At 39.3% G+C, this 22,485-nt stretch overlaps 2 protein-coding genes across 4 annotated transcripts; both read left to right on the plus strand.

The window, feature by feature from the left end:
• The first annotated feature begins 2,415 nt into the window (after nucleotides 1–2,415).
• Nucleotides 2,416–11,344, plus strand: LOC103722779 (SAM50-like protein SPAC17C9.06). 2 transcript variants are annotated; one of them, XR_003382795.2, is made up of 5 exons: nucleotides 2,416–3,010; nucleotides 5,450–5,935; nucleotides 9,623–10,144; nucleotides 10,233–10,596; nucleotides 10,881–11,344. XR_003382795.2 is itself a non-coding variant. In XM_008813460.4 (4 exons), exons 1-4 carry the CDS (start codon nucleotides 2,480–2,482, stop codon nucleotides 10,311–10,313), a joined length of 1,620 nt encoding a protein of 539 aa, XP_008811682.2. In that variant the 5' UTR covers nucleotides 2,416–2,479; the 3' UTR covers nucleotides 10,314–10,711. The 2 variants fall into 2 exon arrangements, 1 of the variants encoding a protein (XP_008811682.2); XM_008813460.4 differs by lacking the exon at nucleotides 10,881–11,344 and having other exon boundaries at nucleotides 10,233–10,711.
• Nucleotides 11,345–19,876: 8,532 nt separating this feature from the next.
• Nucleotides 19,877–21,989, plus strand: LOC113460966 (transcription repressor KAN1-like). 2 transcript variants are annotated; one of them, XM_026799840.2, is made up of 5 exons: nucleotides 19,877–20,401; nucleotides 20,524–20,600; nucleotides 20,724–20,754; nucleotides 20,873–20,981; nucleotides 21,083–21,989. In XM_026799840.2, exons 1-5 carry the CDS (start codon nucleotides 20,155–20,157, stop codon nucleotides 21,687–21,689), a joined length of 1,071 nt encoding a protein of 356 aa, XP_026655641.2. In that variant the 5' UTR covers nucleotides 19,877–20,154; the 3' UTR covers nucleotides 21,690–21,989. The 2 variants fall into 2 exon arrangements, with proteins under 2 accessions (XP_026655641.2, XP_026655640.2); XM_026799839.2 differs by having other exon boundaries at nucleotides 19,878–20,401; nucleotides 20,724–20,760.
• The last annotated feature ends 496 nt before the right edge of the window (nucleotides 21,990–22,485 follow it).

Here is a 22,485-nt window from a genome sequence, read left to right on the forward strand (position 1 = left end):
AAGATGATGGCAACTTATCTATAAGACATGAGACTTTAAAATCTTCACTAAATTTGGTTCCCTTTTTCTCAACTCCTCTCAGAAGTTCTTGATACTCATGAATTTGATCTCCCACTAGTTTATTGTCTACCATTTTATAATTATTAAAATTTGAGACAGTAAACCGATCAATGCCAGCATCTATCATCCCATATTCAGCCTCTAAAGCATCCCAAAGTTCTTTTGCACTTGAGGTAGTGGCATGATATACATCATAAAGATGGTCAGACAAAGCACTAAGTATTCTATTATAGCAGTGGTACTCTACTTGCTCATTAGTCATTTGTGAAGGTAACTCTTGATTAGACCGTGGTTCCTCTATTGCAGATACAAGTCCTAACACAGTCAACCAATATTTAAGTTGTCTTTGCCACCTACGAAAATTTTGTCCACTAAATTTTTCAGGCTTAATACTATTAGCTTCTTCCATATTTGCCATTCTAAATTTTAAACTCTAAGTTTTTAAAGTTTAAAAAGGGCAGTAGAGTATTCAACTATGAGGAAAAATAATAACAATAATGTCACTAATGAATAAATTTAAACAAGATGTTCCTAAGAGTATCTCTTAATAATATACTATGTAACAATAACTTTACTAATAATTGTAAAGGAAAACAACCCTAATGTCACCAATTAGATTTAATACTTATATCTTCACCAAAACTATTTTTTTTTTTTAAATCAGAACAGTAAACTTTTTTTTTTATATATATTAAATAGTAAACTTTTTTTTTTTAAAGCAGTAAACTATTTTCTTAATTAAAACAGTAAACTATTTTTTATATTAAAACAATAAACTGTTTTTTTTTAATTAAAACAGTAAACTGTTTTTTTAATTAAACAGTAAACTGTTTTTTGTTGAAACAGTAAACTGTTTTTTTGTTGAAACAGTAAACTGTTTTTTTTTTTAATAACAGTAAATTGTTTTCTTTGATTAAACAGTTTTTTTTATTAAACAGTAAACTGTTTTTTTTATTAAACAGTAAACTGTTTTTTTTTATTAAAATAGTAAACTGTTTTTTTTTGATTAAACAGTAAACTGTTTTTTGTTAAAACAGTAAACTATTTTTTTTATTAAAACAGTAAACTGTTTTTTTTTAATTAAAACAGTAAACTGTTTTTTTTTTTAATTAAAACAGTAATCTGTTTTCTTGATCAAAACAGTAAACTTTTTTTTTATTAAAACAGTAAAACAGTAAACTGTTTTTTTTAATTAAAACAGTAATCTATTTTCTTGATCAAAACAGTAAACTTTTTTTTTATTAAAACAGTAAACTGTTTTTTTTAAATTAAACAGTAAACTGTTTTTTTTTAATTAAGCAGTAAACTGTTTTTTTATTAAACAGTTTAATATTAAAATTGAGAATCTAAAGCTAAACTATATATATATTATTATTTAAAGTGTATTCAGCAATGATTTCTATCAAAGATGAACAAAAACAGTGTTCAACTATGCATCTTGCAGAATATATAAACATATAAATGAAACAATATAACAACGGTTTTAGAATGTTGATCTATCAAGATGCTTTGTAAAATATTTAAATCACATAAAAAGAAAATCTAACAATTATAATAAAATAGTGGTAAGAAAATATCTGGCCTGTGAGGTGTGAGAGGCACGCCAAAAGACGCACTGTCCTAAAACCGTTGTTGCCTCCCCACGTGCAGGTATTGGCGGTCAGCGACGGCTCCAAGATACAACCCAAACGGCTCACAGCGGGCCTAATCTACAGTGCACGTCTGTAGTAGGCAGATTACCTAGTCTATATCGGTTGCCCAATAATATAGAAAATTGTAAAAGAGAGAATGGTGGTAGAGAGAAACAATGAGAGGAAGAAGAAGGGTTTTGAATTGTATATTTGTTAGATGCAGGGAATGGCTCTTTTATAGGCCTTGTGTAATCCAACCATAACGGTTGAATACTTATGGCCTCATTAAGGCCATAATGAAAGATAATGGGAAGTTTTTGAAACTTCCAAATGGAATTTGAAATACTTAAATGTTACAACAACTCTTTTAAAAATTTGGGGGTTACAAATCTTTTTTATTTACACCTCTTTAAAACTTTTCAAAATTCATTCAAATTCCAACACTTAGATACTTATACAGGATTAAGAAACTCAAATAATATCTTTCGACTAGTATTTTGAAGAGGTTGTTATAAAGAATGACTTGTGATTTTAGACCAAACCCAAAGAGGATTGGACACCCACCCACCCTGTGCTTAAACTGGGGGTTTATGTGGGCATGGGCCAACATAAGGCATCAATGGGCTCATGTCAAAGCCCATCTAAAGTTCGACCCATCAGACTGGAAATCTAGAGCAGGCAAGGAAAAGACGTAAAAGTACTGAGACGAGAGCCTGCGCACCAAGCCAACTCTCCGACACAAACCTCGCCGAGCAGCATCAAAAACCCGTCCTATTTCCCCTGCTCTCATGGCGGGACCCTCGGAGAAAGATCAAAACCCTACCGCCGAAGAAAAGAAAGAAGCTGAGGAATCCGAAGAGAACGGCAATAGAGGACGAGGAGGACGAGGAGAGAACGAGGACGAAAACGGAGGAGAGGAAGAAGAATATGAAGAGGAGGAGGAGGAAGGAGAGAGGAAGAGCGGGGGCGGGCCTCCGTCGGAGAGGGAGAAGGTGGAGCGCCTCTTGCGCCGCCTGTCGAGCGGGCCGGTGAGGCTCCGTGTCCACGACGTGGTGATCAGGGGGAACGCCAAGACCAAGGACTCCCTGATCGAGGCCGAGGTGCTCGACGCCTTCCGGTCGGCGTCCACGATGCAGGAGCTCTTCCAGGCCGCCGGCGCCGCAAACGAGCGGCTCCGCCGGATGGATGTCTTCGATTCGGTGAGCATCACGCTTGATGCTGGCCCCCCGGAGCTTCCTGGCACCGCTAATGTCATCATCGATGTAGCGGAGGCCAAGAATCCACTCACCGGCGATATTGGCATCCTCACGAAGCCCGAGGTAAGAATCGAGCTCGTTATTCTTTTTTTCCAATAAGTAGGAGATTTACTAGTTTCTTTGCGACTCTGCTGACTTTTTTCTTGCTTCATTGCGGGTTGGTTTGATAAATGAGGTTCCCTTTGCTAGAAGAAAGCATTGTGAAGTTATTTGATACGGGCAGTAGTTAGGATCGTCCTTTCGATCCACCTCGTTGGGTCTTTCTTTTTGGTTCTGGGAGGGTTCGACGATCTTCTTATCAGCACTATTGTGAACAGCGACCTCACTTTGTCCGGCCTGAAGGAGTACTGCTTTTTGTTGTTTAGAGTGATTCGATAGATGGACCCTCTCTCTAGCCCAGAAGGAATAGGTCTAGGACTTTCAGTGGCTTGTTTACTCCCCCAGTTGATTGACTAGGTTGGGTGGGTTTGTCGATATTTTTGCTTGTTTTTTATGGATAAACCCTATACTGCATTTGGATTTTCACAACATGTCATCTACTTTGAGTTGGTTCTCTAGGATCATGTGTGAGAACAAGCAAAAGAAGTTTTTTTGGTTTTGTGGCAGCATGGGCTAAGAAAGTATTGACTTTGCTTTCTTTTAGTGCTTTTGTCCGAAATGGATCAGTAATGGTGTTAAGTATGCAGACAAAAGAATGCCGGAAGATGCAACATCATTGGTATAGTTCTCGTGTGCGATCCCCATAGTCAGATATTCCTTGTCGATGTTATAGGTCAGTTTGTCCGAAATGGAAAATGTACTCAAAACATTTTTAAGTACTTCTGTCCATTCTTGGATTTTTATATCCTTTTTCTCACCCGTAATCTGTATATAAAATCGCACATTTTGATGTACTCATTCTGACCAATGATCATATTGTTGCATATTTAGTATGGATATGTATTTCATGCATTCTAGAGAGGACAATCACTCTTTGTAAATTTCAACAAGTTGGAAGGGAAAGGAAGCTAGGTCTGGAAGAGGGTGAAATCCTTTGTGACCATTGTCACTGCTTAGAATTTGAGAATTGAGACTTCAAGTTCGAGCCCACCTTCAATTGTGTGACCAGTCAACAAGCAGTTACTTGTATATTTTTCTCCACTGGTGCAAATAAATCAGCGAATTAAACTAAAAGACATAAAGATGGATCAATGATTTAAGAGTCCAATTGGAATATGTTTTGCACTTAAACAGGAGATGGACCAAAATGGACTTTAGGGTGGTCACAAAAAGTGTTGAATTGAAGTATCAGCTTGACCATTGAAACCATCTTCTGATCATGAGATTAAAGGAACATGATTTCTTGCTGACTATTTCCAGCATACAACCATTGAGCATTCTAAAGGTAGGTCTTGGTGTATTTGTTTTAATTTTAATTATACTGTTTGTTTTGATATTTGGGTTGATTCAACCATGCAACTTTTAGCGAACCATTTAACTTTTTTTCTATATTCAAATAAGGATGAAAATCTTCTTTCTTTTTCAATTTGCCCTTCATAGAAGATTAGTAAATGTACTTGTTCCTTTTTTTTCAAATTATCTTTCTCTCATGATACAAGCCCATCACTTGTTTATTAAATCTTGATTATTTAAACATTCATCATTAATTAAAACACCATGCTCAGAATATTGGATGGGATCAAAAATATCTATAGAATCATGTGCTACATTATTCACAAAAATGAAAAATAATGGTAAGTCATATTTATCACGACCATCTAATAGTTATTCTTTTCAATTAGATATGTTGCATGTGATGAAGTCAAAGTCATCATAGATCAGTCACATTCATACAATCCTGCCAAATGCTCATTTATTTCTGCATAAAATCCTTATTGTAAATCTGTAATTACACCGTCATATAATGGTCACGGACTGCCATAGGATATTCTGCTAATTTAATTTGTTTATGAATTAAAAGGATCATAAATCTATACTCATGCCACAATTGCGCTATCCATGTGTCTAAAACAAATTCTTTAAAGAGACATCACAAGAGTGCAACAATAAAAGTAGGACTGCAGGAGTGCATGTAGCAAGTTCCTTTCCTAAGACCATGATGCCCACCTGTATAAATACATTCTCTTCTTTTGTGTACAATCACTCTTTCATGCACATGGATGCACCCATAAACACTTTTTTTGTTGGTAGTTATAAATACATCTTAAAACTCATTATCTGAAATAGTAATTGTTAACTTATTTTTACTGCTTATCATTCTTAAATTTCTGTCATATTCTCTAATATCTGCACGATGGACCTTTTATGGAACTTTTAATATTCTCTGTCCTGTTTGACATGTTGACAGTTAGTGTCTCTCTCTCCGGGGTTTGAATTTACTCAATGAGAGCAGGAGATTTTTAGTGCTGAATTGTAGTATAGATTCACTTGATTCATGTTTGACGTTATTTAAATGGTTTTCCTTTTGCATGCTTCGTGATTGTTTTAGCATGCTTTTTGTAGGCTAGATCTTGGTCACTTGAAGGATCACTTAAGTTGAAAAATTTATCTGGCTACGGTGACATTTGGGATGCTTCTGGGGCTTATGGCTGGGACCAAGCATCAGAGATAAGTGCTGGATTGTCCTTGCCCAGATTCAAAGCAATATCAACTCCTCTTATGGCTCGAGTTTCATTACTTTCTCAAGATTGGTTGAAGTTTTCATCATATAAAGAACATCTTTTGGGCCTTTCTTTCGGTTTGCTTTCCACAACGCACCATAACTTGGCTTACAATCTTACGTGGCGTAACCTAACTGATCCAAGTCGCACGGCATCCAAGATAGTAAGGAGGTTGTTAGGACATAGTCTTCTCTCCTCGGTAAAATACACGTATAAGATTGATCGCAGAGATTCACATTTGAGACCAACTCGTGGATATGCTTTTCTTTCTACTACTCAAGTTGGTGGTCTTGGACCATATAGTAAAAGTTTACGATTTATTCGGCAGGTACAATGCTCTACCTTTTCCTCTTATTTTAATATAGAGTTCCCGGGATAAATTTGATAGCCACACATTCTCCATAATTCTAGCAGCACGATTTAAACTTTTAAATTAATTTATTTGTTACACCAAAGGTTTGCTAGTGTGTAATTGTGAGTCATAGACAGCAATTTTCTGAAGCTGATTTTGTTATAGCCTTTTATTTTGGATGTCTGTAACTGTGAATCATTCCGTAGTTAATGGGGTAACTTTCCTACTTTCAACTGCAGATACTGTGCATGTGCTTTGCATGGTGGGTTAGAACCCATTAATTTGTGAACAATTTTGGGCACTAGCTTTAGACTGCAGTCAAGGCTGAAATTCCTTTGCATTCTACTGTCTTACGGATGCCTTAGCATGATAGTGTTGAGTTTTGCAAAGCTCATATAGATATTCATGATAATGTACTTAATTTGCTGTTTCTTTTCTTGAAAATTACTGCTATATATGGCCATGCTATTTTAGTTCTGACCTAGATGATAGTGATTTTATAACTCAAAATTTCTGTGCCTCGTGCTTTTTTCTTATTCCCAAGGCTCTTGAGTGGCGTATTGTGATTTCTTTGTTCAGTCATTCATGAATTGTGGTTTAGGTTTCAACACTTTGCAGTTATTATGAGCAGAATATATTAACTGTACATTTTGAAGTTGGCAATCAATCATAATTTTTGAACAAACATCCAACTTTGTTTATTCATAAAGGTCTGTAGATGCCTTTACCTCAAAGTGCTCTAGCAATAATGTGTTATAAGGGAGCATCCGTCCACAAATCAACCTTCCAGAATGTGGCAGAGATCAAACTCTCAAGTTGTAGAGCTTAATAATAGGATTATTCTTTATAATGATTTCACATAAGAAAGGTTCACAGTTTTTATCTTAGACTCTTCGGAATAGTCTAAGTTAATAATAAAGGCAGCACTGGGATGGGTATGCCTCCAAGCAAAGGTCTCTCCAGGTCTCGTCCTTAAGCTTCATGTGGTTTCATAAGTTGTATTTTATCTCCTTGTATTTGACAAGTAATCTGTGTACTTATAAATACACAAACTGTGTCAAGGTATTCCTGGTCCTCATTCATTTCTATTAAAGAAACTGCTTGCTGCTTCACGTGGTTTCATAAGTTGTATTTTATCTCCTTGTATTTGACAAGTAATCTGTGTACTTTTAAATACGCAAACTGTGTCAAGGTATTCCTGGTCCTCATTCATTTCTATTAAATAAACTGCTTGCTAGTTTACAAGGACATATGAATTGTGCAAAGTGTAGTTGAGATGAGCATTACACCTTTCTCATAGCTACCTTCTTTGATACACTAGCATGTGAAACTAAATGGGTGCCCTCCTCAGATAATTTTTCCGGCAGTTAAGAATCTGTTTAACTGTTGGAACTGGGACTTGCCCTAAAAGTCACATCCTTTTGCTTAGCAACCAAAGGTTCTGGGTTTGATTTTTGGGTGATGCATCACCAAAACTCTAGACCTGGTATAGGTGCATTGATTTCCTCAAAAAAGAACTCAATAACTGTCATATGTATAGTATTATAATATCAAAATTGAGATTTTTCTGGCCTTGGGTATATTTTGGCCCCTCATTCTCCTCCTTCTCAAAATGTATTGATAATCTGCACTTCCACCAAGAGCTCTACCTTATTACCGTTAGTATTGTTAAAAGAATATGAAAGTTAAGTGATAAATCAAATGATGCATAGGTAAAATTAGAAGGAAACATATACATCAAAAAGAGTGTAAAACATGAAAAAATTCTAGTTATGGGGAAATGTAAAATTCCAAAGACAGCAAGTTTAATTCGACATTCTAGTTGACAAAAGTTCTCATGTTTTCGAGTGAACCTGCATTTTTACATCTCCATTTGAGGTAGACAAGGAAGAAAATTCATGACCAGAGAATGGCAGAATTTAAAGACATTATAATAAGATTAGTTCCTAACCTTGCTTAAGCTGGTAAAGACATTCCGGCATAGAAGAAATCAGTAGCAGCTTGGTAGCGGTAGTTCAAGTGAATATTCTGAGATGATGAAGTGGATGAGGCAATTTGAAAGACATGATTGTGGACAATGATGCAGAAACTTCATTTCACATAGAGAATGTGAGGTTGTTTCTGATCACAAAGTAAAGAAACAAGCAGAATGCCAATTAGTATCTGAAAATGTAAAACTTAGCTAATAAATGAACAAGTAGACAGTGCTATACCGGGTCAACCTGCCAAACCCATTCCCGGAAACTAAATACAGGTTAGGTCATATATAAACCAGGAAATGGTTGAAAACTGCTCAGACCATCAATCGGCCTGTTTGGCTGTTTAAAATAGCCAGGTGAAGTGACCAATAAACCATGTGTCCCCAAAAGAGAGAAAAAATGGCATCCCCGATCTCCAAACAGGAATACCCTATATCAAGTCCTAGCTACCTCGTTCTTGTTCCTCTATTGGTGGTTGCAACATGTCCTTGACGGTAGCCTGGGCATCGGACAAGGGATGATTGATTGTGGATCCTCAATATTGTAGAGGGAGAGGGAAAGGTTGACGATGCAAGAGGCGAGGGATGGCAATTAGGGCTTAGTTGAGGGAGGGACTGCTTTAGAGGATTGAGTTGGAGGTGGTGGAGGAATGGATGATAGTGATGGCGAAGTGATGGACAGTGTAGGGATTTCTTAAAGCGGATGTGTGCTGAAGTTGGCATGGGGGGAACATAGGGATGCCAATAGCAAAGGGAGGGACTGCATTACCATGCTTGAGTCAGCAGCAGGCGGCGGCTAAGGAAGGGCTCGGACGGCAGAGATGAAGGCAGACTGTGGGATGTGAGTCAATTATAGGTGAAGAGGGGTTGGAATTTCATTGCTTATATATTTGGCTGCTGATCGACCTGTGGCTAAACCGTGAACCCATGATCTGGCCGCCTGAGCAGTTTGGCGTGTGTCCTCGGGTTCAAACACTGTTGTTATATGCATTGTTTTGTGTTGGAGAAGAGGAGGGTTTAGAAAGTTTTGCTGAAATGAACCTCTCATTCTCATGGTATATGATGGGAGGAATTAGATATTCAGGTAAAAGAATGATATGCAAGGACCTGTTCTACAAAAACGAAGTTGCATTTGTTTAGTTTCAATGGAACAATAGTAATCTTGTGATGTTATTCTTTTTGAAACCTAATAGAGGGTTGTGTTAAAAGGAGTATTTTTCCCATTTCAGCCTTCTCTGGCTCCGTTCCCATCAATGGGTCCTTTTGGCTGTAGGTAATGAATCATCTAACTGTGGTTTAATTCCAGGTAGGCCCTAAGCTAGCTTATGAATCATTCTTAAAAGATTTGATTATTGAGGGACACCAAATGGAATGGAGTTGGGGTGGGGGGAGGGGGAGGGTATAGGGAGTGAAGAGGGTGGGACTAGTCTTAGACAGTGTTTCGTTCCTGTGGTGATTGGGTGGCTGGTGGCTTAAATCATTCCCTGTTTGGGTGGACTGTCTGTAGGTTCAAATTATACTATATTGTACATTTCCATGGCATATTACATTCTTCGAGTACATTATACTATATACGTCATAGCAGCTCTTCGTGATTTAGGCCTATAAAGTCATGTTATTGATCTCCATGAGGCAGAATTGTATCTCATCTCATTATTGTCTGCTCTCGTCATACCTTGTAACAGGAGTTTGATCTTCGAGGCGCTTTTCACTTGGGATTTTATAACTCTGCAGCTGCTCTCAATATTGGAGTTGCAGCAGGTGCCATTCTGCCATGGGGAAGGGGATTTATGGACTTGCCTTCACCATTGCCTGAGCGATTCTACATGGGTGGTCATTCTTCTCCCGTCTGCAACTTGAGCGGGCCCACTTCCTTGTTAGGGTTCAGAACAAGAGGATTAGGCCCGACTGACTCAAGAAGGTTCATCGCTAGCAAATCCGATAAAGATGATTCCCCGGCCTCTTCTGAAAGGGATGTCCTGGGAGGCGACCTTGCAGTTGCTGCCTTTGTCGATCTTTCATTTGACCTACCCTTTAAACTGTTCAGAGAATCTGGAATACATGGTCATGTATTTATCAATGCTGGGAATCTTGCTAAATTGACAGAGAACACGTTCAAGGATTTCTCATTTTGGAACTTTGGGGAGTCATTTAGAAGCTCTGCAGGATTTGGCATAATATTTCCCACAAAACTGTTCCGTATGGAGGTTTGTTCCAAAACATGTCAATCTGAATTTTAACTAACTAAAAAGATTGACTTTTGCGTTTCCTAACAAATATGGGTTTTACTTTCAGATAAACTACTGTTACATACTGAAACAGTTTGGGCATGACAATGGAAAGACCGGCCTACAGTTTAACTTCTCCTCCCCATGATAGAAGCTTTCCGACTGAAGAGATTCACTTTTCCAATGCCAGAAAACTTACTTTTTTATTGATAATTTTTGCACTTCATCTCGAGGAGAAAACAAATGAGTTGAAAGGAATTTTACCCACATATGGTCGTACAAGGTGGCCTTTGTCATCTTCTTCAGCCACTCTCAATGCTCGAGTTTTCTTTGCTTTTTTTATATTTTGTCCTCGTTGTTGAGGTATCAACTCTATGATCCAAAGGTATACCTTGTCCGATGGGTGATTGAAATACAATGTTTTCCCTCAGGTTGCTATTCCATTTTAACTTCTCAGTCCTCTAGTTTTTGCAGTTATTTTTTCTTGCTGCATTGAATTAAAAGAGTTCTTCAATTGCTATTCATTTGACTTCTGTCATTTTAGTTTGTTGAATTATGATTTCTTACTGCATCTTATTTTATAATCAACTCTTTGCCTCTTTAATTACTGCAGTTTTATTTTATTCTTGTCAGATAAAACTGTTTTGCATTAATACTAAGCATAAAGGCTTAAAATGAATATTTAATCGGACTGATGGGCAACATACACTTTCAGAAACGAACAGAAATAGCTTTTCCCCCTGAGGTGGATGGGAAACTTTGACCATAAGCTTTGGAAACTCGGGGTGCATGGAGACCCTTTCTCTTCATTTAGCCTAAGGTGAAGCATACCTGCCATGATCCATTGGTTTCATTGTCCATGATCAGGAGGCTGTTAAAACCTGCGGTTCTATCATGCGATCGGAGATGCTCGAGGGAGTCAAAAAAGATTAGTGCATGGTGCCGTGAATAATTGCTTACACAGATTTGGGCTCAGCATCTACAGAAGATATGGATGTATTTATTCTCGATTGGTTGAATAAATTAAGTGTACAGAGAGAGAGAGAGAGAGAGGATGATCGAGGATGTGTGATTTTTTTTTTTTTATTTTTATTTTTTCTGGTGGTGCATTAGTGCTCCAAAGATGCAACATATATAAAAGGTTCAAAGTTCTGCATGAACCTATTTCAGTACCATCTATACCACAATCTAACATACAGAGTAATGATTGAAGCCATCCTGTATCCAAACAGTAGACATCTATACCACAATCTAACATACAGAGTAATGATTGAAGCCATCCTGTATCCAAACAGTAGATATTTGGATGGAGCAGCCATGTTGGCTACCAATCTGCTGCACCATTTTTATTTCTGGGAATAAAAGTGACAAAAACCTGGCAAGTTGGTAATCTTGTTATAGGTCAGGATCCAATGGTCTCTTCTCATACCTGACCAATTTGCCATACTTTTTGCTTAAACTGCTGTCTTCCATTACTCTCTTTCTTATTTGATCAACAAAGCTTTCTTAGCTTTCAAAATTACTGCTGTAGGAAGCTAGTTGACGTTATAGATGATAACATATAATAGAGCAGATCTCATCAGATCTCAGCTGTGTGATAGGAATTAGGATATGACATGTATCCTTAGAAACCTTCCATTTGCGATGAACATGGCATACCAACTCCAACGTGAAGTAGTATCTACAAGTCCTTATAATTTTGAGGGAATTCTTATTGACCGATCCCTCGGTAGATCGAACTCTAACAAGTAACAATAAGCCCTTCTTCACCGTTCTTTTTGACACTTGGTCTATATAACTAGATGTTTTTTTTTTAATTCCCGGTCCTCCTCAACCATACACGGTGTATGGTAGCAGTGAATTGGAGAGGGACCAAGTCCATGAAGTGATGCGTGTTAAGATGTCCTAATTTTAATAGGGGAAACTAATGTCTGGTCCATTTTTTGACCGTAATGTTTAATCCCTGGTGAACATAACTTTAACAACTGATCCATACCCATTTCCAATGCATAATAAATTTTCATGAAAAAACCATAATGCCCTTCACCTCCTTCATCTTCATTTTCCCTTTTTTTTTCCCTGTTTTGAATCATATTCCTTCCAAGCCATTCTGTAAGGTCCGCGTGTGCCCGTTCCGCTTCCGCATCATCGGCTCCGACCTCCAGGCTAAGTGCGACTCTGTCTTTGCCGCCGCCTCCCTTGCCCTCGACCTCCACCCGTGCTTTTTCTCCACCGTTGCCGCCCGCGAGAGAATCCGGAGGAGAAAGGATCTCGGCCGCGCTCCACCGGTCATGTCGCCGAGCCACCGCCGGCCTCGGCACTCTTCCGGCGCTGCCAGCCTTGCGGGAGGAGAAGGAGGGAGGAGAAGAAAGAAGAAGAGGCATCGGGAAGAAGAGAAGAAAAAAGAAAAGAAAAAAAAAAGAAAGAAAAAAAGAAAAGAAAAATAAATAAATAAATGTATATATATACACACATATATATATATATATATATATATATATATGAATGAACGAATAAATAAATAAATAAATAAGTGCTCTATGCATCACATTTCTTTCATTCTCTTCGTTTTCTTTCCTTTTTTTCCTCCTTTTTTTCTTTTTTTTCCTTTTCTTCTTTTTCTTTCTTTTTTCTTCTTTTTCTTTCCTTTTCTTCCTTTTTCTTTTATCTTCTTCTTTCTCTTTCCTTTTTTTTCTTTTTCTTTTCTTTTTTCTTTTCTTCTTTTTCTTTCCTCATTTGCCTTTTCTTTCCTTTTTTTCTTTTTCTTTCCTTTTTTTCTTTTTCTTTCCTTTTTTCTTCTTTTTCTTTCCCTCTCTTCTTTTTATTTCCTGCTTCTTTTTTTTTCCTTCTCTGCATATAGTTAAGTATTCTCTGTATCACACAGTTAAATGTATGCAGAGAAAATTTAATTGTATACAGATAACACTTAACTGCGTGCATCATACAGTTAAGTGTTTTTTTGTATACAATTAAGTCTTTTCTGTACATACTTAAATCTTTTATACACATGCATGACACAGTTAAGTATTTTCTGTACATAATTAAGTCTTCTCTATACACATTTAAATCTTCTTTGCACACAGTTAAGTATTCTCTGTACACAATTAAGTCGTCTCTGCACATATTTAAATCTTTTCTGTACATAGTTAATTGTGTGCATCACACAGTTAAGTGTTCTCTATACCCAATCAAGTTTTATCTACACACACTTAAATTTTCTTTTTCTTTCCTTTTCTTCTATTTTTTTTCTTTTTTTTTATTTTCTTTTTTTTCTTTTCTTCTTTTTTTCTTTTCTTTTTTTTTCTTCTTCTCTTCTTCCTTTCTACTTCTTTCTTCTTTCTTCTCCTCCTGCGAGCCAGCAGCGTCGGAAAGAGGCCGGACCGTGGCGGCTGCAGAAGGAGGCCGCGGGAGAGGGCCCGACCGTGGCAGCTTTATTTATTTATTTTTTATAATTATTTTATTTCATTAGAATATATTATTTATTTATTCATTCATTTATTTATATTTATTTATTTATGCATTTTTCTTTTCTTTCTTTTTTTCTTTCCTTTTCTTTTCTTTTTCCTTCTTCTTCTTTCTTTTCTTCTTCCCTTCTTCTTCTTTCTTCTTTCTTCTCCTCCTGCGAGCCGGCGGCGCCGGAAGGGAGCCGAGCCATGGCGGCCGTTGAGGGGGCCGCAGGAGGGGGCGGGGCCGCCGTCGGCGGCGGCCGCGGCTGGGCGGAGAACACTTCTCCTCTTGCGAGGCCGGCGGCTTCGGAAAGGGGCTGGGCCGCGGCGGACGCGGGAGGAGGGCGGGCTGCAGCCGGCGACAACCGCAGGAGGGGGCTCGTGAAGAGGCGGGGGCATTCCTGGCGGCGCGGCAGTGGATGGGGGCTCGGGAGGGGGCAAGCCGGGGCTGGCGGCGGTCGCGGGAGGGAGCTTAGGTAGGGGCGGAACGTGGGAGGGGGCTTGGGAGGGAGCGAGGCCGCGGTAGGGGGCTTGGGAGGGGGCGAGCCAGGGTCGGCGGCGGCCACAGGAGGGAGCTCGGGCGGGGACGGGCAGTGGTTGGCGGCGGCCGTACGTTTTTTTTCTTGTTCTTCTGGGAATGGAAGATCAAAAGGGGCAGGGGCATTTTCAGTATTTTTTGAAAAAAAAGAAAGAAGCTAAGGGACCGGAAATTAAAGTTAGTGGAGATACTGAACGAAAAGTTTTAAGACCAAGGATTTTTTTGTTATAGCACCGTCTTTTGAAGGGTGGGAATTAATTACCCCATTTTAATAAGGCTTGCAGTAGTTTCTACTGTCAACTTATGTGGAAAGAAAAGTATTAAATTATTTTAATTAGGGTCCTTACATGGTTCATAGAGTGGGCCAAGTGAGAAGTCGCCATGGACCCGTGACACATGAAGGCATAGTGGCGTGGATCGTATATGGCCGTCGACATGCATTGCATGGATAAATGATGATGAGGCCCATGACATGTGGACAGACATCCTTTCTCATTCACAGGATTCGAGTGTAGCCATGAAAGATACGTTACCGCATGAACATTGGTGGGTTGACTTCCCACTTCCCAGGCCGAGTGTGCGAGTGAAATTTTTCGCAAGAAACTCGATCGGTATTAAAAATCCTCACGGGATCTCCTGACTTACCACCAGAGCATTTTAAATCCACCCCCCTCACCTTGGAATATTTTCTTCTTCCACCCTTGGCACTTTTACGTATGTAATACTGCTGGCTTACAGGATCTGCCTTTTGGATTTCCTTACCTGAAACTATGGAGATGTACTTGTATCGTGATCATACTCTCTCTCTCTCTCTCAAGGGGGAGACCTGAAACTATGGAGATGTATTTTTATCATGATCATACTCTCTCTCTCTCTCTCTCTCTCTCTCTCTCTCTCTCTCTCTCTCAATAGATCTCTTCTAAAACTATTAGGGGGAGACGCACTTTTATTGTGATCATACTTTCTTTCTCTCTCTCTCTCTCTCTCTCTTAATAGATCCTATCATGTCTCCTAAAACTATTAGGGGTTATTAAGGCAACCAGGATCCTCAAAGCCATAGCTTGTGCATTATGTATGATATGGTATGTGTTTATGCTTATAGATCATCTTATAATTCGATGGCCATCCATCTTATGATGGCGATCGTTAAAGACTCCATAGCGCTCTACGATGCAGCCCATGCATGCACCGTAGAGGTTCTATGCTCTTGATGATGTACTTCCATTATCTACACTTATGCCAAAAGAAGTGAGATCAAGAGGACTCGCAAGGATGTGACAGATTTTTGTGGTGTGAACTGAGTAGTTCTACATATAACCATCCACTCCCAAGAGACAATTTAGGTGCTTCAGAATGCATTGGTACTTATGGATGGTTCGGGTAACATATATGCAAAAGAAACAAATTGGAGGGACTAGCCTCCATTATTAAGAGTCAGTTAAAGAGTTCATATATATGTTGATTTTAGTTTGATGGCAGTTTACTAAAGTACTAAAATGTTCATGCTGAAGTACAGGCTGGTTGTCTATCATGCATGTACATGCATGACACATGCCCAATAATCGCATCTCCTTGAGGGGAACGTGTGCGGTTTTTGCTCAAACAGTGCAAACATATCAAAACATCATCAAACATGAAGGAGAGGGGGAAAGACAAATTGTATAAACACAAGGATGACGACAACAAAATATGGAACCCGGAGCTCTTGTATACGCATAACATCCCATTCTTTTCCTTAAAAAAATGAGGAAACCAAAAACAACAAATAGATAACATCAATGATCCGATAGATCATTCAAAAAATATATTTAAGTATTGTAAACCTAAGAATTCATGTACTATGTGTAAAACATATATAATGGCTCAATTATTTCAGAATAATTAAGAGCTGGCATCTTCGATGGATGACTTTGTTTGAATTATAGAACTTTTCAGACAATTTAGAGAACATTGCAATTATAGCGCTCACACATACTCATGACTCTAGGGGGATGCACATGCATGAGTTTTCCCTTCAGACTCAACTGAGTGGAAATGAAACAAATACTCCCACCACCTCGCACCAACCAAGATTAAAGACGTCAAGAACTGAAGCCATGGCCTAATGCTGACAATTTGACCCGATATATATATATATATATATATATATATATATATATATATATATATATATATATATATATATATATCCTATGGAATATGTGCCTTTCTATGGAAACCAACCCCCTCACAGCATCCGCCCCCATATGTCATGCATAAAGGGTTTCTTTCAATCACGCTTAGCTGCTATGTTTGACAGTTCAAAAGAAAGGTTATTGATTAGACAACTAGAAGTTTGTCATGCCCACCTTAGACATTAGTTCGTCTCATTTTGCTGGAATTGAGACTTCTTGTTTGGATTCACTTGGATGGAGGCATAGAAACAAACATCAGTGACGACTCCCTAAACAACCAATGCATTGAAGCACTAATACCTAGTGGAAAAGATGACTCCGAGACAATTGGCTAAGGTTCAAGGAAGTGAAGCCATGATGGGGAGTTGCCACATGGAATACTTTGGTAGCAGCTGCTGGTATCCCATGTCAGTTGCTTGGCTTTGTGCGATAGGGGTGGGTGAGGGCCCACTTGTAATATAAGTTGGAAAGTTTGCTATATGGATTAGTATAAACTATGCATAATTGGATATCAAGTTATCAACTTTTAGCTTCTTTGCAGGTTGGCTCTGAACACTAGTACGTCTTTCCGCAGGTAGGGACAAAGTTTATCACCATCACCAAGAGTGCATTGAAGAAAATAAAGGATCCCACCTATCCAATTATATAGGTACTTACTGACGCATATAGAGACAACATATTAACATTAACATAATACTAAGATATAAGTAATTGATTACAAGATATTATGGTATTTTTACGGAAAGAGCGTGTATTGTTTGGAGTACTGTTTTTTTTTTTTTCAAAGACAAGGTGGAGGCTCCAACACAATTTGAATAAAGAGAGCAATGTTGGAGAACATTTGTTGCTAAAAAAAAGAAGAAGAACATTAGTTGGTAGAGTGGATACTATATTTTGATACTTGTTCGTTAATTCAATGGACCAGCCATTCTAGCAATGAGAGAGAGGGGTTTTATTTAAGGATCAACTGGCAGGGGCTTCATATTCTATGACTTTTCAAGTTTCAATAACTCAAAATTGCACTTCATGTCTTTCCGGTGTAATCATGCACTTCCTCTCCTCTCTCTCCCTCTCTCTCTCTCTCTCTCTCGTAGATCTTTATTATTTGTCTTTACTTAAAACTATGATGGCACGAAGAGGCACATTGTTTGAATGTTATCACCTAGCTCTTCGCACATAGACCACATTCTAGAGGAATTACAACTCTCAAATTAAACAGAAATCTTGGTTTTATAAATTCATTTTTATGCCTTATCAAATATTAATTTTTGTAAAAAATGATAAAAAACAATTAGAATTCACTTCATAGAGGGGGTGAAGAAGAAGTAGTTCTTTCATATTTCTATGAAATTATAAAGAAATGATTGGTGCATGGTGACCATGCCCCTACCATCGCACGGGTGTGCAAGAGGGAGAGAAGCAACTAAATAAATGCCTCTTTGAAGCTTATTGGCCTAATTTAATTATTCAAAATAAAAAATCATAAAATGCATTGAGTTTTTTTAAAAAAAATAAAAATAAAGGGGAGTATCAATAGTTAGAATTGTTTGGATCAGATATGAGAAGCACCTCTCAATAAATTTCAAATATTGAATCTCCATCTAGATGGAAAGAGTAATTAGCCACTGAGCTATTACCGAGTTTGTGATGAGTAAGCTTGGCTTGTTGAGCCAAAAATATTTGAATGAGGTCTTGTACAAAGCAAGCCAATTGGGTTAGCTACCGAACTACACCAGCTTATTAATGACACTCAGCTGGTTTGGATGCATTAAGGGAATATTATGGCCTGAACAAGTCATCTACTAGTCCAATAAGAGTGGCTTTTCTGCTATCTAGAGTGGTGCACGTCCCGGTTCAGCTGGACCAATCCATATGACCCAATACATGAACCGGTTCTCTGAGTCTATGCAGTGAGTATTGACTCTTGCTGGGATCTGAGACTTCCAAATTAAATCTTCTAACCTTAGCGAGAGACAACTATGAATGATTAGCTCTAGGTTAGGTTTGAAGGACAACAAAACCATGCAAGTCAAGAGGTTGGAAAAGTTGCCCATTTTCAGTCATTCTTATGCCATACCCAGAAAGAACATATATGCACGACTGACCTAAAACCGGCATGGATGTTGGAATTGGACTGGGTTCAAAAATTCACAAGTGGTTTGGAAAGAAGAGAGGAGGGTGACTAGGATCTACTCTGGATTTGGGGTTTGCTGCCCAATTTTAGGTATTGTGATCGAATTACGCTTCGTTTCTTCTTAAAAAGATATTATTATGGAGCTCGTGTTATATGCACAGAAACAATTCAATCTCTTGCTGTTGTATGGTTTAAGAATATTGGTGTGATTTGAATTTGCTTGTTTTGCTACCACACACGGAGTTGATCGATTATTAAATTGCTAATTCAGTATTTGTGTGTTCAATTAATTTTTCATGTGCACTTAATTAATGTTCGCTTGACTAAAACATGATGTGCTAAGAATTATGAGTTCATTTTTCCAGTCAAGGCTGCAGCACATACATAATAGTGACCATATCTTGTCTTGCTTGGTTGTTCCAGTGCTAGTTGGTCTGGGATCGTTTTGTCCCTCTTTTCCAAGGTCAAGTCATACAGTGATTTATTCTACATTTGACCCTTTACAAAATTAAGTTTAGACTTGGACTCCTTCTACCCCATAGGCGCTAGTTTGGGTCGAGCTGGTTTTAATTAAGCTGAAGTTGGCATAGGTCTGGGACAACCAGGATGTGATCCGACCCATCTGATTCTAGTTTTCATTCAACAAAACATCGTACTATTTATGCAATTGGAAGTGAAATATAAAGTTCCAATTACAAACAGGGTCTTTGAGAAATTACAAGGTGTTTCTCAAATGATGCAGGTAGCTGTTGTTATCCGGTATTAATGAAAAAAGGAATGATTTAAGAAATGGTTTATCCCACTCCTAAAGTTTGTACTTTAAAAAAAAAAAATCTAAATCTAAATCTAACTTTGGAGAAGGGGTTATCTGCCAAAGAAAAACGGGCCTTGCATTATTTTCGGTGGCAAGCAGGAACAATTCCGTGATTCTCGACGTGAAGTGAGGCTGGGTAGCGACATTTATCTGGGATTGGGTCGGCATCACCGACAGCTAGCATCGAAAACAAGTCAGTAATACCGTGAACTAACTATCCCATCCTTAGCTTCCCACCGCTTAACTGGAAACCACTCTGAGGCTCCCGTTCCTTCACACGCTTCTTCTCAGGCCGACTTGGCAACTTTGAATTCAACCATTCCGGTGAATTAAACCAATCTCGTCGTGCCAAGCGACAGAGGAGCCCTTCATGCGAACTAAAGGAAGGCGCCCCCTAACATTACCAGCTTTTGTCTGCTTTCTTTGCTCCATTATGCCCTTCCCATCCCTCTCCTTCTTGCATGCTCCCCTTCCTGCCACCATCCAAAGCCATCCATGCATGCATGCATCTATCTGCATATAGGATAACCCTACTTCACCACATGCCCATGCATGCGTATGCTTGACCCTCATCACTCCGAGAGAGAGAGAGAGAGAGAGAGAGAGAGAGTTGTCTTTTAGTGTTAGGGTTTTTTTGTGGCTCGTGTCTTGTTTCTTTTTCGCCACCTACGTCAGAGAGGATGACATGATGGTGGGTTGATAAACTCGACCCATCTGGCTTGCTTGATAGGGTAGCGGGGTCGAAGCGGTGGGAGAAACTCAAGGTTAATTAATTCTTGAGGAGATGAAGACAACTGAAGAAGAAGGTTAGAGTGTAGTGCTTCGGTTATTTTCTTTGCCTATAAGTTCTAAGGGGGCGGAAGGTGGTGCGGTGGTGGTGGAGATGAGAAGCACGAGTTCTGAGAGATCAAGGAGAAGCCCTTCCAAGGTTGAGGAGGATGAGGAGGATGGCGAGGATAACTTGAGAAATGGAGGGAGCTCGAGCAGTAGCACCGTGGAGGAGAGCGAGCGGAAGGCGAGCTTGGGGACTGTGAGGCAGTATGTCAGATCCAAGAACCCAAGGCTTCGGTGGACGCCGGAACTCCACCTTTGCTTTGTTCATGCCGTCGAGAGGCTCGGTGGCCAAGATCGTGAGAGGATCGAACCTCTTTCAATATATCAGTAGTATCAGGATAACGATTAGTTTTTCTTGCTCACTCCATCCTTTAACTTAATTTTTCTCTTTTATTTGTTTGCCCCCTTCGAGGTGCAGGAGCGACGCCGAAGATGGTCCTTGAATTGATGAATGTTAAGGGCCTTAGCATAGCTCATGTCAAGAGTCATCTACAAGTAATTCTTTCAGCCCTTTTCACAAGAGAACCATCAAAGCTCATTTTGGCGCCATTCCTTTTTCCTGTAAACTGAACTTTTTTTTGTTGTTGTTGTTGTTCCTTGGGGTCTGGTTGGCATCAGATGTATAGGAGCAAGAAGATCGATGAGTCAGGTCAAGGTTTGCTAATTTCTCAAAGACCGCTCCTTCAAGAGAATCCAAATAAATTATGTTATTTGATTTATTGAACTAACCAGTTCTCCTGTTTCTGGATCTTTGCCCCTAATTGCAGTTATAGCTGATCCTAAGAGTGTGATGAAAGGAACGAGGCAGCATACATACAATCTTAGCCATCTTCCCATGCTACATGGTTTTCATCAAAGTCTCATTCCTAACTCAAGGTACATGAAGTTATTCAAATACATGCATGCACCTTATTAGTAACGATTCATTTTCAATTTATCTAAACACCCCATGGCAACCTCTTGCGACCTCTCATCAGATCCGATGGCTCTTCATGGGCTGGCCATCAAAATTGGGTGCACAATCAAGTCCTAAGCAGGGCCATGAATTCTACCCTGGGATCAAGATCTTATGGTTCCATAACCGAGATGATCTTCACAGGAAGCGACAGCCTAAAGAGCAATGATCAGGATCTCCGCATAAACGCTTCATCTTTGAATCGTCGAGCTAGCGGCGAGCTTCGCGAAGCAAGTGGGGAGTCCCAGTTGCTTCATAATTGCAGAGTGGGAACTACGCGATATCGACCAGAAGAAAGGGAAGCCTACTCCATAACCCAGCCGCAAGAAAGAGGATTGGCGACTAGTCCGGAAGGGGAGAGCTCGGCGAGATGGAAGGCTGATGATGAGGGGCCTGATCTGAATCTCTCGCTCAACATAGGACCAAGGCAGGAGAAGAAGCAAAGGAGGTGGGAAGAAGAACTGGATAGCTTATCTCTCTCCTTGTTTGGTCCTTCAAGGATGGAAAGATGTTCTAGAGATGTCGAGAAGGCCTCAAATCATACGATGTGGGAGGAAGAAGTTGGTATTGAGGAGCAACGCAAGAGTGACGAGTACTCTGGATCTGACTATATAAGTGCAATGTGGTGAGATGTTGTGGTACTTGTACAAAGAGGAAGGTCATGGCCAACACTTAACTCCTAATTTCCTTCCTTCACTTACTATTTTCTACTCATTAAGGAGGCATTAGGGCCCTAACAGGACCTGGTATGTGCCTTTCTTGTATCCCTTTGTAATTTGCAGCCCAGGATTAATAATGTTTAGGAGAAAAAATGGCTGCATGCACATGCCGTTTGACTGCAAGTCTGCAACTTGGTTGTGACCATTAATTTTCTTGTGTGATTGAGTGATGTATTATGAATGTTGAAAAGGTTAGGCATCATTGACTGTATCATTGCTAGCTTTTTTGTTTCCTGGGCTTGCGTGTCTTCCTTCTAAGCTTTAAGCCTTGATTAGATTGCCAGCTTTCAGAGTTTTGATTAAACATTTTCTCATAGGGGTGAGGGACCGACGTCCCATGAATTGTCCTCCTCTATCCTACTTTTGCCGCAATGACATATCAAATCAATTGGAGTCAAGCAGGTGGACTAGCATTCCCGCGAGGACACTTTTTCCACCATTCTTGTAGGAGGTAGTTATTTTCTGGTGGGCCTACGAAAGTTACATGCACCTCAGTTTGAACTATGTAACAACTCACATCCAGAAAAGAATTGGTCATAAGATATTATTGGGATTTCATCCTGTAAATAGCCAATGTGGAGACTAATTAAACACATGCCTATACAAATCTCTCATGCCATGTGTTGCTGGAAATTGGACCCGGGGGCGACCGTCGGCTGGAAGGGGGAGGCTCCGCTGCCCGAGTGGCGGACGGCGGCTTGTCGGC

This window comes from Phoenix dactylifera, chromosome 12, assembly GCF_009389715.1.
Source record: "Phoenix dactylifera cultivar Barhee BC4 chromosome 12, palm_55x_up_171113_PBpolish2nd_filt_p, whole genome shotgun sequence".
Taxonomy (NCBI): domain Eukaryota; kingdom Viridiplantae; phylum Streptophyta; class Magnoliopsida; order Arecales; family Arecaceae; genus Phoenix; species Phoenix dactylifera.